Below are 12,763 nucleotides of genomic sequence, written 5' to 3' on the forward strand. Positions count from 1 at the left end.
GGGGAGGTTGGGGCCTGGGGCCTAAGGCCCCACAGCATGATGGGGAAGAAGACAAGGATAGAAATGGGGAGTGTACCTGGGCCAACCAGGGGACAAGGTTGGGACACCTTGTCTTTTGATAAAATCGCAGGAGATCTGCATAAAAGGGGTTACAGAGCCTTAATGTATTGAATGCAGGAGCCAAGAGGGCTGGTGGCCCCTGAGAGTGAGTGTGTGTGTGTGTGTGTGTGTGTGATGTCTGGTGTGGGTGGGCGGAAGTGGGGGTTGGAAGAGCTGGGAGGTGGGGAGAGTGGGCCATCAGAAGCCATGTCTACCTCAGCTTTGGGAGGCCTGAAGACCCATTTTGCAAGGCCCACACAAAACCAACTTACATTTTGGAAATGTATTTCTTTAGATCAGGAAAATGGACCTAGAATGTTCCCTTCGTGTATTTTGTAAGTCTGTGAGAAGGTGGGGGAACAGGCACTAAAAAACAGAAATGGAGAAGGCAGGGGTAAGACCTGACCTGACCTGAAGACCCTGCAGCATGCCCTGAGATACAACCGTGTTCCCCACTTCTACGACCTGGGGGAAGGCGCGGAGCTGTGGGTTCTCTGGAGCTTGCCCACTGTGTCTGTACCCTTCGCCTTTCAAGCCCGCTGTGCCCTGCTTAACAAACGTGGGAGGGAGAGGCGATCACCTCTCCTTTTCTCCCCTCCCAGGAAACACAGGCATATATTTTACATGGCATTCTAGAAACTGTGCTCCATCAGGAAGCAGGTTAAATGGGCACACATGTAGCCTAGCAACAAAAGACCTGTATGGCTGTCCATCACTGCTGCTTCTGTTTCACTCAAAGCCGTAACAAGGAAAGTCTCGTTAGGTAGGCGGAAATAAAACTGATGCTGGGGCGCCTGGGTGGCTCAGTCGGTTAAGCGTCTGCCTTCGGCTCAGGTCATGGTCCCAGGGTCCTGGGATCAAGCCCCGCAATGAGCTCCCTGCTCAGCAGGAAGCCTGCTTCTCCCTCTGCCCCTCACCCCGCTCTTGTGCACACACACACACACTCTCTCTCAAATAAATAAATAAAAATCTCAAAAAAAAAAAAAAAAACCTGATGCTAAGCTGCTTTGTTCATTTCAGAACAGTTTTGTACTTATACTATAAATAAATTCCTGCCCCAGAAGTAAATAAAGACCATGTATTTTTTAAAGTTCATTTTGCAAAATGACCTTACAATGTACATCTTATTTCTCTCTATCATAAAACTTACAGTTTTCTTCTAATATGCTGATACATACAGGAAATCCACATGCCTTTTTAAGTGCCTCTAACTTCGAACTAAATATTTTTTGACCAGTCTATAAGCAGCATAGACTATTTCCCCCAACAGTTAACAGCAACCACAAGATAAGCTGACAAGAGGAGCTATTTAATGCCTTTAGTTACAACCACTTTGTTGTAATCCATGATGATCCAGCTCAGAATGTGTTCCTTTTCTTTGGTAACTCTTCCTTGTGATAAAAATCAGACAAGATGGAAGCAACCAAGATTAACCAAAATGACAGCACTCTCGGTAGGGAACTTTTGTTGGTGGTGTTATTAGCACAGCCTCGTGAAATTAACCGTTTTTGCATTTTATTGTTTAGTTCTCTTTGAGCCATGCCATATAGAGGTTGTTTCCATGAGGGTGAGATGTGTCCCCTCACTCCAAAAATGGTACTTACACAAAGCTTTCCCATCTATATTGCAGGAGAGATTATTTCTTTTCCTTTCCTGTATTTTCTTTATTCTTTGGCATACAGATGTTTAAAAGATTTTGGATAAACAATTCACAGCTACAGTATTCCCTTTTAAGTAACACTGTAAATATCTGAGTTCATAGGATGCTCTTTTCTATCACAATACACTTGCGGCTTTGAAGGTCTGAATTTCTTCAAGTTGAGACAACAAGACATACAGCTGTCTTTTCAATTACACTATTTGTATATTTTGATACTGCTTACAACGCTCTTTCATATACATTACTTCATTTCATTACAGAAGTGTTCTTCAGTCTCTTAGGCTTAACTGTGTTTCATACTCTGCAGTTTGGGGATATCTCTTTCCTAAGATTTTACCTCAGTCATGAAATAGATAACACCTCCCACACAGTAAATGAGATTATAGTCAAGTTTTAACATGCGGTTTTAGATACCTTAATTAAAATTATGTTAACAATGAGCAGAGCGGGATTTGTCAGTTCTCCAAGGGCTGCAATGGATCAGCTCAATTTTGTGAAGTATCTATTTAAGAGGATAAATAAATCATAAATAAGTTAGAGAGAGGGGGAAAAAACATACCACAGTCAGCCGCGTAGCACTTCTCTAATTCAGCTGTTAGGGATGCGTTAAGAACTGGTTGGTATCACTTTACCTGCTTTCTTTCCTTCTATTTCTTTGCCCCTCTATCTCCACCTGTATTATTATCAAGGACCCAAAAGGGCTACCAGACCAGTAACGCCTTCCTGCCAAACTCAAAGGGCCTTTCTGTTTTCACTCTTCCACAGTGAACGTTATGTTCTAGGCTCCCCTCTCTCATCCATAAATTTATTCCCTAAAATTGAGTTCCCAGTATGGGTCAGACGCTGCTCTGATAAAGAACGCAAAGTCCCGCCTTTATGGAGCTTATTTTCTAGTGAGGGAAAAATAGATGTTAAGTAAATAAAAAGATGGATATGTGATATGATGTCAGGTGACATTCAGTTCTGTGAAGAGAAGTGACACAGGTAAGAGACCAAGAACAGCCTAAATCCCCGCACCGAGCCCAGCTTCCTGTCTGGGCCTCGCTGTTCCCACCCCTCCATGTCTCCTCTCCACCCACTTCTCCACAACCACGCCAGGTGCCCTCCTCTCTCAAGGTTAGGTTTGTTTGCTGTTGACCTACTTGTTCTTCCAATTTTTTTCTAGTTTTTCTTCACACATCCTTCACTTGGGCCTTTTGTGCCAACTCTATACAGAACTGTACTCACCTCACCCTCACCCTCACGCTTCCTCCCCCTTTCCTCTGCTTTCCTTTCCTCCTGAGCACTTGCCACCATCTATCCTGCAACACAGTTTACTTATTAGGCTTGTCTGGGGTCTGGCTCCCGACTGGAATGGAAGCACCAGGAGGACAGGGAGCATTGTCTATGATCTTCTCGTGGTATCTCCAGTATCAACGACAGTAACTGACACTCAGTTTACTCACAGAATCACAGAAAGTCCTGACCAGACATGCATGTTGCTGGGGGCTGGGGGGGAGGGGAATCCAGGAATTACAAACATCCAAGGAAAAGTCAGGAAAGCAAAAATAAGCTCGGGGTGTTGGAGGCCAAGGAAGGCCAGGGTGGCCACGGTGAAGAGAAAGAAGGGATGAGTGGTAGGGGATGAGAACTCAAAAGAGGTCAAGGCCAGGTCACCTGGGGCCTTGGACAGCACAGCAAGGACGCTGAATTCTGGTCGAAGTGTGAGCAGAAGCCATTGGAGGGTTCTCAGTAGGAGAATGGCATGACCTATCTTTTGGATGAAACAGATTTTTCGACTGTGGATGCCAACAGAAGCAGTGAGATCATTTACAGGGCTATTGCTGTAGCCCTGACGAGAGATGTTGGTGAATTCGCCAGGGTGGCGGCTGTGGAGGAGATAACACAGGTATACGTTCAAAGGTTGACTGGGCAGGACTGGCTGACAGGGTGAGTGCCGGGTGTGAAAGAAGGAGAGGAATTCAGGATGCCTCCTAGGCTGGGGCCTGAGTAGCTGTGAATGGTGGTGCCATTTATTGAGATGAAGAAGCATGAAGAAGTCTCTTGCTGTTCCTTCTTCCCTTGAATTCTATAATCTTCTGGGTCCCAAATCTCCCGGGATCTTTATTTTTCTGCCCACACTTTATCCTTCAGCAAACCTATTAAAATTTCAGGGGTCCAACCATTCCCCTTATGCAAACAATGGCCTGATCAGCATCACCAACCTTAACTTTCCACCTTTGCTCCAGTTTGCTTCCAACAGACTGCATGACACTTGCAGGTTTTGCTGGAACTTCAAATCTTCAGCCCCACGGGTACCCACTCCGACCCCCCGTCAGCTCTTCTCTTCCTGCTTGCAACAGCATGCCGTTCCTGGCTGCCATCTCCAAACTGCTCTCCCTGCTTCGTCTTCCATGCTCCCCTCCAGTGTCGGCTCTGCTTTCCTCCAAATGGTTCCATTTTCCTTGTCATCCTTATACTGCAATTCTTAAGCAGCAGATCCTACTTGATTTTTTGGTCTTCTTCTCCTCCGTCCAGTACAACAGCATCACCCCAACTCGATTCATTTTCCTACACAAAATCTCCATGATCCAATGTTCCTTCTCAAAACGTTCCCACAGGTCCTGACTGGTTACTACCTCAAGTACAAACTCTGTATCTGGCTTTCAAAGCCCTTCTCAATATGATTCTAAGTTATGTGAACATAATTTCAGTACTTCTTAAAAAACACCCTCTGCTCTAACCAGAAGGCTGTCCTCAGAATTCCCTGTAAGCACCTCCACACCTTGGCCCGTGCTGTTCTCTCTACGTGGTATGCCTCTCTTTCCTTCCCTCTTGTGTTTCACACCTTTCAAGACAAGTATAAGGTCTGCTCTTTCCAAAATGTCCTTTTCAGTTACTCCAGACCATACTGATTTCTTCCTTTCTCTGAAACACTATTACTAGCAAATTGCAAACAATTTTTTATTAGTATTAAGAGCCAAGCATCTTACCTATGTAGCCCAGATAGGACTGGGATCCTACAGCGGCCTTGATTCTTACATGATACTTCAGAGCAGAATTTGAAAGTTGGGTCCACCTCCCCAAAACAAATCCAACGCTACAAAGCACTAATAAATGTGCAGAATTTACTAAAGACATGTATTGACAAATGGCAGACGTGTTTACATAAGGCAAAAATCTATTTCAAATAACCATGAAGCACCTCTATTTCTATGTCTTCGACTGCTGGCTGCCTGCTCACCTCTCTCCGCACACTGCCCCCTCCAGCCTCTCCAATTCTGCAGTACCATGTTTTTTGGCTTCCGGGATGCCCTTCCTCCTTCCCCCAACCCCTCACATGCACCCTCCCAGCTCTCCCTTTGCTTCCACAGAACAATTTCAGTCTCTCAATTTTCATTCTTTGCTCCCATGTCCTGGCCCAACCAATAAAGGCTGAACTTGCCCTCTTCAGAATTACAGAAAATGGTGTTTAAAAATGTTTTTCATAACACAAATAATTATTTTCATTCTGTCACATATCATCACATTAATTCTCATAACAATCTTGAGAGTAGGTAAGATTATTTCCATTTTATAGATAAGAAAACAGAAGACCATAAGTTGATACAACCGGTAAGTGGCATGTAGGTCTGACTTTGAACTTGGGTCGGTCCGTCAGAGCGCAGTCTGTCAACTTTCTGTAAAATAATGTTAACAGGTGGTTTTGTAAAAATCTCTTGCAATGTTCCTGCTCCTTTAGAGCAAGGATCATATATATATATATATATATGTTTGGTGTCTCTCAGAATCTGATATAGTATTGTTTATACATTTGTCTTAATTGGTACATGGTCGCTGGTAGTCCACACACTGGCACTTGAATATTCGGGTTCATAAGTTGCTCCCGAGATCGTCCTTTGGGTCAGGGGCTGTATCACCTGCTGTCTCTGTGTCTGTTGTAAGTCTGTAAGTCCACTGGTGAGCTGATGAATTATACTGTGGAGAGTGAGTACAGCCATTTTTTCCTCTACAGCCCTTAGGGCAGCTCTGGTTTGTATCTCCTAAAGGAGTTGGCTCTACCTGTGAAATTTCTGATACTGTTAGCAACAATCACAGCATTATGCAAGTTCAGAGGCAACGGTAACATCATCAGCCAGGAAAACTTAAGAAATGGCCTGCTTTTGAAATTAAGGCAACTTCGATCATCTGAAATCATGTTCTTGCAATACCATTGCAGTTTCCCCTTAAAAAAACAATTTCTGTTAGGAATTGAAAAATGATGCGTATTTAGGGCGAATGCAGCTGATTTAGGGACTGGTTATGCGGGTTACTTGCTTTCCTTCCTTTTTTAGCCGCACTTGGGTTACTGAGTCATCTTTTAACTTCATTGTCATATAGTACTGATGCCAAAACAGAGGGCTTATAGCTGTTTTTTCTGGGGGTTGTGGTGTGGTTTGGTTTTGGCTACCACAGAGCATAGACCCAGACACTGGAGACTCATCAGCTATTCCAGGTGGCTCCCAGCTTGTCTGACATACCACAGAGACCCTGTCAGTGGCCCTAGAGATTCAGAACTGCTTGATGACTTCCCTGAGCTGGATTCAGCCTCTTTTGAAAGATGTCCCCAAAGAACTAACGAGGCATAACTGTAATAAAGGACTTCATTCTGAGACAGGAAGATGGTTCCATCCACTCATTCCTTTATTCATATGTCTTTCCTTAGCCCCACAAAGTTCCACATTCTGGGCTAGACACTGGAGGTTACATCTTTCATAGCAAATACAGAGACTCCCCTGCCAAACTCTTAAAATACATCTGTCAACGATCTGGTCATCAATTTTTTTAAAAAATATCTGCAGATTGGGAAAAATGAAATGAATCCATCTGCCAATCTGTTCCCGAGACCAGGTGCAAGCCAAAAAAAGGCCCACATGACCACAGTGGGCAAAAAGGCTCAAGTCAAGCCAACCAAAAAGGTAGTAGGGTTTCTGCTTACTAACTAAGCAGGTCTAACCCAACTTGAAGTAACCATGACAGGTGTTCTTTCACTGTCTTAGCAACCTGGGTTTGCCACTGATATTCAGAGCAGAAAAAGAAAAAAAGATTATTATATAATTCAGAAAAATGACAAATACCAGTATTTAGGAAGAAGGTAAATGTTGCTTCCTATCAGAGTCAGAAAATATGCATAATGTCAATTTGGAGCACATGATGAATAAAAGCATGCACAAGGGCAACAAAAAGTTGATACTTTTATGCTCTGACTCCAGTCTCAGAAAATTATTTCCACTCAACTCAACTTCTCTGACTTACTGTTGGCATTGGTAATGTTATTCTCCTGGTATTCCTGAATTTTGAATCTTTCTTCAAATTGATCATTTGCTTTTCTGACCTTCTGCTATAGCCTAGCAACCTAATTTTCCCAGTCCCCTTTCAGAACAGACCCCCTAGGACATCTAGTCTGTACAGTCTCTTCCTATGGCTCATCTGGTGACATAACTTGAGACTGTTACCTCTTTGCTAGGATGCTCGATAATCTAGTCCCACTGTTTTGCTTTTATTTTTATTTCTTCTATTAAACACGGTGCAGTGCCAGTTGATCAGATGGCTTGATTTTGAGGGACACCAATGTGGTATGGGGCTCATAAGCCAAATTTTTGCCTGGAGTAAAGTTGAACTGCCAATATATCACATAGCAGTGCGCTCGAGTTTTGAACTGATCTTAGACAAACTCTTAATTATAACAGTACCACAGGGCAATGCTCTAGTAAAGCAGAACTGTAGCAACCTTCACTCAGACATTGATCCCCCTGACAGAGGCTGGTGCATCTACAGGGGGTGACCTAAAAGAATTTCTACTTCCTTCCCATCTGGGGTTAATGGGGACAAATCTGAACTTTACACATGGGTTTGGAAATGCCTGAGACAGAAAGAGTTCAGAATCAGAGAGGGCAGGGTATGTGTTTTGAACATGGAAGATGAAACTTTATTGGATAGGTCAGATTTAGGGTGGATAAGGGGAGACATGAGCTAAAGGGAAGTTAGCTTAATGTGGGCAAGGACTGTGGACTGATTTTTTAAAATAAATTCAAGACTCTTGCCCGGAGAAGGCCCATCTATGGAATTTAGGAAACCAAAGCCAAAATGCTGAACGTTATTCAATGCGGTATCTATTTGTACCTTGAAATCCTCGCCCCTGAGTAAAGTCTATCTGTGTACTCCAACCAACCTGTGTGGAATGGGCTGGGTGAACAGACACGGAGGACAGTGCAGGGAGATGGAGGATAAAGGGAAAGTCATAAGGAGACGTGGTTAAAAAAGTGGGAGGTCAAGCTCAACAGCTAGGGTTCAAGGTGACCACTTCCTGGCAGTGTGACCCTGAGCAAGTTTATTTTCCTCACCTGTAAGATGGGGATGAAAAGAGAATTTAACCCCTCAGGTTAAATTCAGAAAAATCAGATGAGATGATACACATGAAGCATAGTACCTGAATTTCATCATGGCCACAAAGAAAGAGGAAAGGCTCACCCCACTAACAGACACATACATAGGAACACACACAGAAGAATTTCCGAATAAAGTTTTACAGGGTCAGAGATAATAAATCTGGATCACATCAGTTCCCCTGAAGGTGTGGAGGGGACTGCACCTGTGCTAACGAGATCATGAGAAATAACGAAAGAAGTTTGCTGCAGTGCAAACGGATAGCCCCACACGTAATGTCTCCAAGGGTCCAACAGGGAGGCTACCTAGGGCATTTTGAAGAGGTTTAAGATGTTCTTTAAAAACTCCTCATTATTTTTACAACAGTTTTTTAATCTCTAGAAAATGCCTAGAGTTTTAACTGAGTCCCAGTTGGAGACTTCCACGGTGCCAAATGACAAGCAAGGTCTGACCAAGAACACTCTCACCGCATGGACTTTGAAAATGAATGTACTGTGCTGGCTAGAAGGCCAGGTAGAAATTAATATCAAGAAGGAAAAAAAATGCCAGAAGCAACACCAGCAAACTATGGGATCAGAAGCAACTGGAGAAAAGGAAAATGAAGCCCAGTGCCGCATGGAGGATCCAGGAGCATGTTGAGTGTGAGACATGGTGTGGAACAAAAAAGACAAACCTTAAAAATGACTAGAAAATGAGCATTATCTCAATGAGAAAAAGAAATAAAACAAAAGAATATGTTTTTCTTAAAAAATAGCTTTCAGGGGCGCCTGGGTGGCTCAGTTGTTAAACGTCTGCTTTCAGCTCGGGTCATGATCCTGGGGTCCCGGGGTCCAGGGATCGAGCCCCGCATCGGGCTCCCTGCTCCGCGGGAAGCCTGCTTCTCCCTCTCCCACTCCCCCTGCTTGTGTTCCCTCTCTCGCTGTGTCTCTCTCTGTCAAATAAGTAAATAAAAAATCTTTAAAAAAAATAGCTTTCATAGACCATAAGCCTTGGAGAGAAAAGAAAATGAAGAACATTCAGTCAAGAATGGGGCGGAATGAAAGGAGGAGTTACTTAGGAAAACAGGTCCAACTGCTGTAACCCTGAGCCACAGCAGACAAGATGATCTAGGAGAATGAATGATACCATGGCGGCAGTCACCAGCAGCGGTCAGATTCAAGAGAGATCTGAACAGCCACCAGTACTCTCATCATTTCAGGCGAAGTTGCACAACTCTCAGTAGGACAGCCCGAGGGAGTTGTGCCCGGAACTTGGAAAAGAGAAAAATGAAGTACACTACTATGAAAAAAAAATCCATTCAAAAGGCAGACAGACAGACACGGCTAAGGAAAGAAGGCACTTAAAGGAACAGACTCGTTCCCCATTCAACGTGAGAAAGATACGCTCCTAGGAGCACAGGTGGAACAGGGCCTGGGAGCTGGGCCAGTGCCCCGTTTAGTGGTATAGCCAGTCACGTGGGTAACATCGTCACTGTCATGCTTTGGGGGGAGGGTGCCACGGCAGCCTGTCTTAGCTGGAAACCTTTTAAATATTCAGGCACATAACTCACCAGCAACCGTCAGCCCATAATTGGGCCAGCCCATGCAGGTTGGCACAAAGGGAGAGAATGCACGGTGTAAGTCAGCGTGTGCCTTCCAACTGGATGGAGGCGGTATTTATCTTTCAAATGACCCAGCTGCTATTATGATATTATACAACGGTCCCATCAGTTTGGATAATGTGAAATCATCCCTGTGATGTGGGCTTTCTTTGATGTGCTGAACCTATATTTCTCAGCCTATTACACTTGAAAATAAGGCCCTGGGTCGCAGTAAATTCACCAAAACAGTAAAAACCACCTGGTTGCAGGGACATGAGAAGTGCCCTGTGTAGTAGCTAATTCTGCTTCTTTAAGTGATAACCTCTTGCAGCACCGTTGGTCCTGAGCGCCTTCCTTCTTGAAATGAGACAGGTGCGGAGTCAGAATTAAAGCATATGTGCGCAGACACACACAACGGAAGCACCATAGGGAGACAAGAATTGGGTAGAAGGCCAGGGGTTAAGAAGAATTATTTTTAATTTATGAGTTTAAGAAAGTACAAACACTCAGAAGCAATTATTTCCTACTGGAATTACTGCAACTACAGCCAAACACAGAAATTAATGCGCATCTGTGGATAATTCATATTTATCGAAATAAACCAGGCACCCTGAGTCTGAGAACAGACTTCCCACGAGGATCAATGGGGCACGAATACATCCTAGCCCACCCCCCAACACACACACAAGTAACATAAAACTTGAGAACTATTACATAAAAAGACAACAACAATTTGAATATAAATGTCATATGTAATTTATGAAAAAGTTCTTGCTAAAAGCTGTATGCAAAGCTTAGGGAGGTGACAGAGGGAGGGCTACGTGAAAAACATGCCACCAGGATTCTAGAAAGCAGGTGGGGACTGACATGGCTCACAGGGGCAGCGACATCATGTTCTCTACAATACCAGTTGCATTTCCTCCTCCTTTCTGGTTGCTGATTAAATTTTGAGTCTTTTCCTTTTGAAAAATACTTTGGTGTTTCCTTTCTTCACATCCTGGATTTACTCGTTCCTTTTTGTCACTGTGCAGGTTTTTTCCTGCTCCCTTTCACAAATGACTCCTAGACCTTCTCAACATCCCTTCAGATGGCCTCTTAATGCAATGACAGTTTATGGAAGAAGCCATGTGATGCCTGGGAGTAAGGGGGCAGGCAGGGAACGTGGATGAGATAAAACTGGCTGGGAGTTGGTCCCTGTGGAGCTAGGAAATGGGCACACAGGAGCTGATGGTTCTATGTTTGAAATATTCCATTATGAAAAACATTTTTTTAAATAAAACCTCCGTTATTGTTATACTGTGTACCTTCTGACAATGATTTTCTGCTGATGGGCACAGACATTAGGCTGAAGTCAGAAGACATATGGTCTTTATTGGCTTGCTGGTAAATAAAACCTAATCCACAATTCCAAATAGCGTTTTGAGATATCTCACCTAAAGACAGGTACAATGAGACCAGGCCCTTTCTTCTTTGGAGCGGCGGGGGGGGGGGGGGGGAGAAAGAGAATGCACATGTGCACTGGGGAGGGGGGCAGAGAGTGAGGATCTTAAGCAGGCTCCACACCCAGCATGGAGCACGACGCAGGGCTCGATCTCACGACCCTAAGATCATGACCTGAGCCAAAATCAAGAGTCTGACCCTTAACTGACTGAGCCACCCCGGCAAGGCCAGGCCCCTTTCTAAATACCCTCCCATATATTATCATGTCAACAAACAGCAACCATTTAGGTGACTATAGTTATTCTTATTTAAAGTTTAGCTATAAGCTTCTTGATGGTCAAAGTAAAAAGAGAACTCTATAGTGAGCAATACAATTCATATTCTAATAAAAAGGAAGCAACAAGTAGATTTTTTCCTGACACTAAATTCTAATGTCTAAATGAAGTTTTAAATTACAGTGCAAAGAACACTAAGTAGCATAATGGACAATGTCTTTAACATGGCTTCACAGATGCAGTGTTCCTCACATGACCAGTCCTTGAGTCAATTCTTCCTAAATACCAAAGGCTTTCTTTCACACGTGCATCAGTGAGGCAAAGTGAGTCTGCTGGGATCTACAGGTCAGATACAAAACTCTCTGGTAGTGACTACCAAAGTTAGAATCAGGGGTACACCTGATTTCTTGAGCAAACAGAAATACATCTGTATTTCTTGAATAGACTTCTCTAGGGCTTTTGGCAGCGGCCTAACATAAGTCAGTTGAGAATTAGACTTTCTGGTGGGGATCCATATTATAAATTACAGAAAGGGTCATATGCTTTGGATTTGGGCATGTAGGTTTCAAGCTGACCTTCAAGTTATATACGTATACATATCATTTATATGGATTTGCATACTATTGAACTTTCTCACCATGACAACTAAAATGAAAAGCTTCATGGATTAGTAGTCAGGACATACAAATCCCAGTTCTATTTTCACTAGTTTCTATAGTCTTGGATATGTAACTAACTTTTCTGAGTCTTGTTTCTTCACCTAAAAATTAGGTTATTTAATTAAATGTTTCAGTTACTTTGAGGTACTAATATGACATGCTTCTTGAATTCCTCTAACCTTGAATTCCTCTAATCTTCATGAATGTGAATCAATCTCAAGGTGCCATTTAGCCTATGAAATTTATCTCACCAGGATTATATCTGGACAATCGCCATTGCTAGTTTCAACTTCAATCAAAGCCTGGCATTCCTGCACAAGGTTTTGACTCTGCTTCCTATTCATTTCCCAAGAAGAGGCCTATGGCAAGATATTAACAGAAAATATACAAGGGTTAGGAGAAATCACTGGTACACATTAAACCACGTTTATTCAGCCTCTATTCAGTTCTGTACACAAGCAAACTTCTGTAGGATAAACAGGAAATCCAATTTCTGATCTTTGCCCTCAAGAAGTATATTATTTAGATAAGCACTTGCAAAAGTTAAGTAACAATACACAACAATAAAATAAGAGAATCATAAGGCAAATTAGATGTGAAACGAGTGCTTCAGACCATGGGCCTCACCAGTGAATCAAAGGGCTGG

At 43.2% G+C, this 12,763-nt stretch overlaps 1 protein-coding gene across 1 annotated transcript in view; it reads right to left on the minus strand.

The window, feature by feature from the left end:
• Nucleotides 1–12,763, minus strand: part of MORC1 (MORC family CW-type zinc finger 1) — a 176,459-nt gene that overhangs the window by 36,117 nt on the left and 127,579 nt on the right. Inside the window, exon 20 of the mRNA XM_088022888.1 lies at nt 12,369–12,476. Coding sequence (XP_087879014.1) covers nt 12,369–12,476 — 108 coding nt within the window. The remainder of the gene's footprint in view (nt 1–12,368; nt 12,477–12,763) is intronic.

The sequence above is a fragment of the Eumetopias jubatus genome, unplaced genomic scaffold, assembly GCF_037043125.1.
Source record: "Eumetopias jubatus isolate StellerSeaLion01/CBP00866 unplaced genomic scaffold, mEumJub1_p1.0 scaffold_1, whole genome shotgun sequence".
Classification (NCBI taxonomy): domain Eukaryota; kingdom Metazoa; phylum Chordata; class Mammalia; order Carnivora; family Otariidae; genus Eumetopias; species Eumetopias jubatus.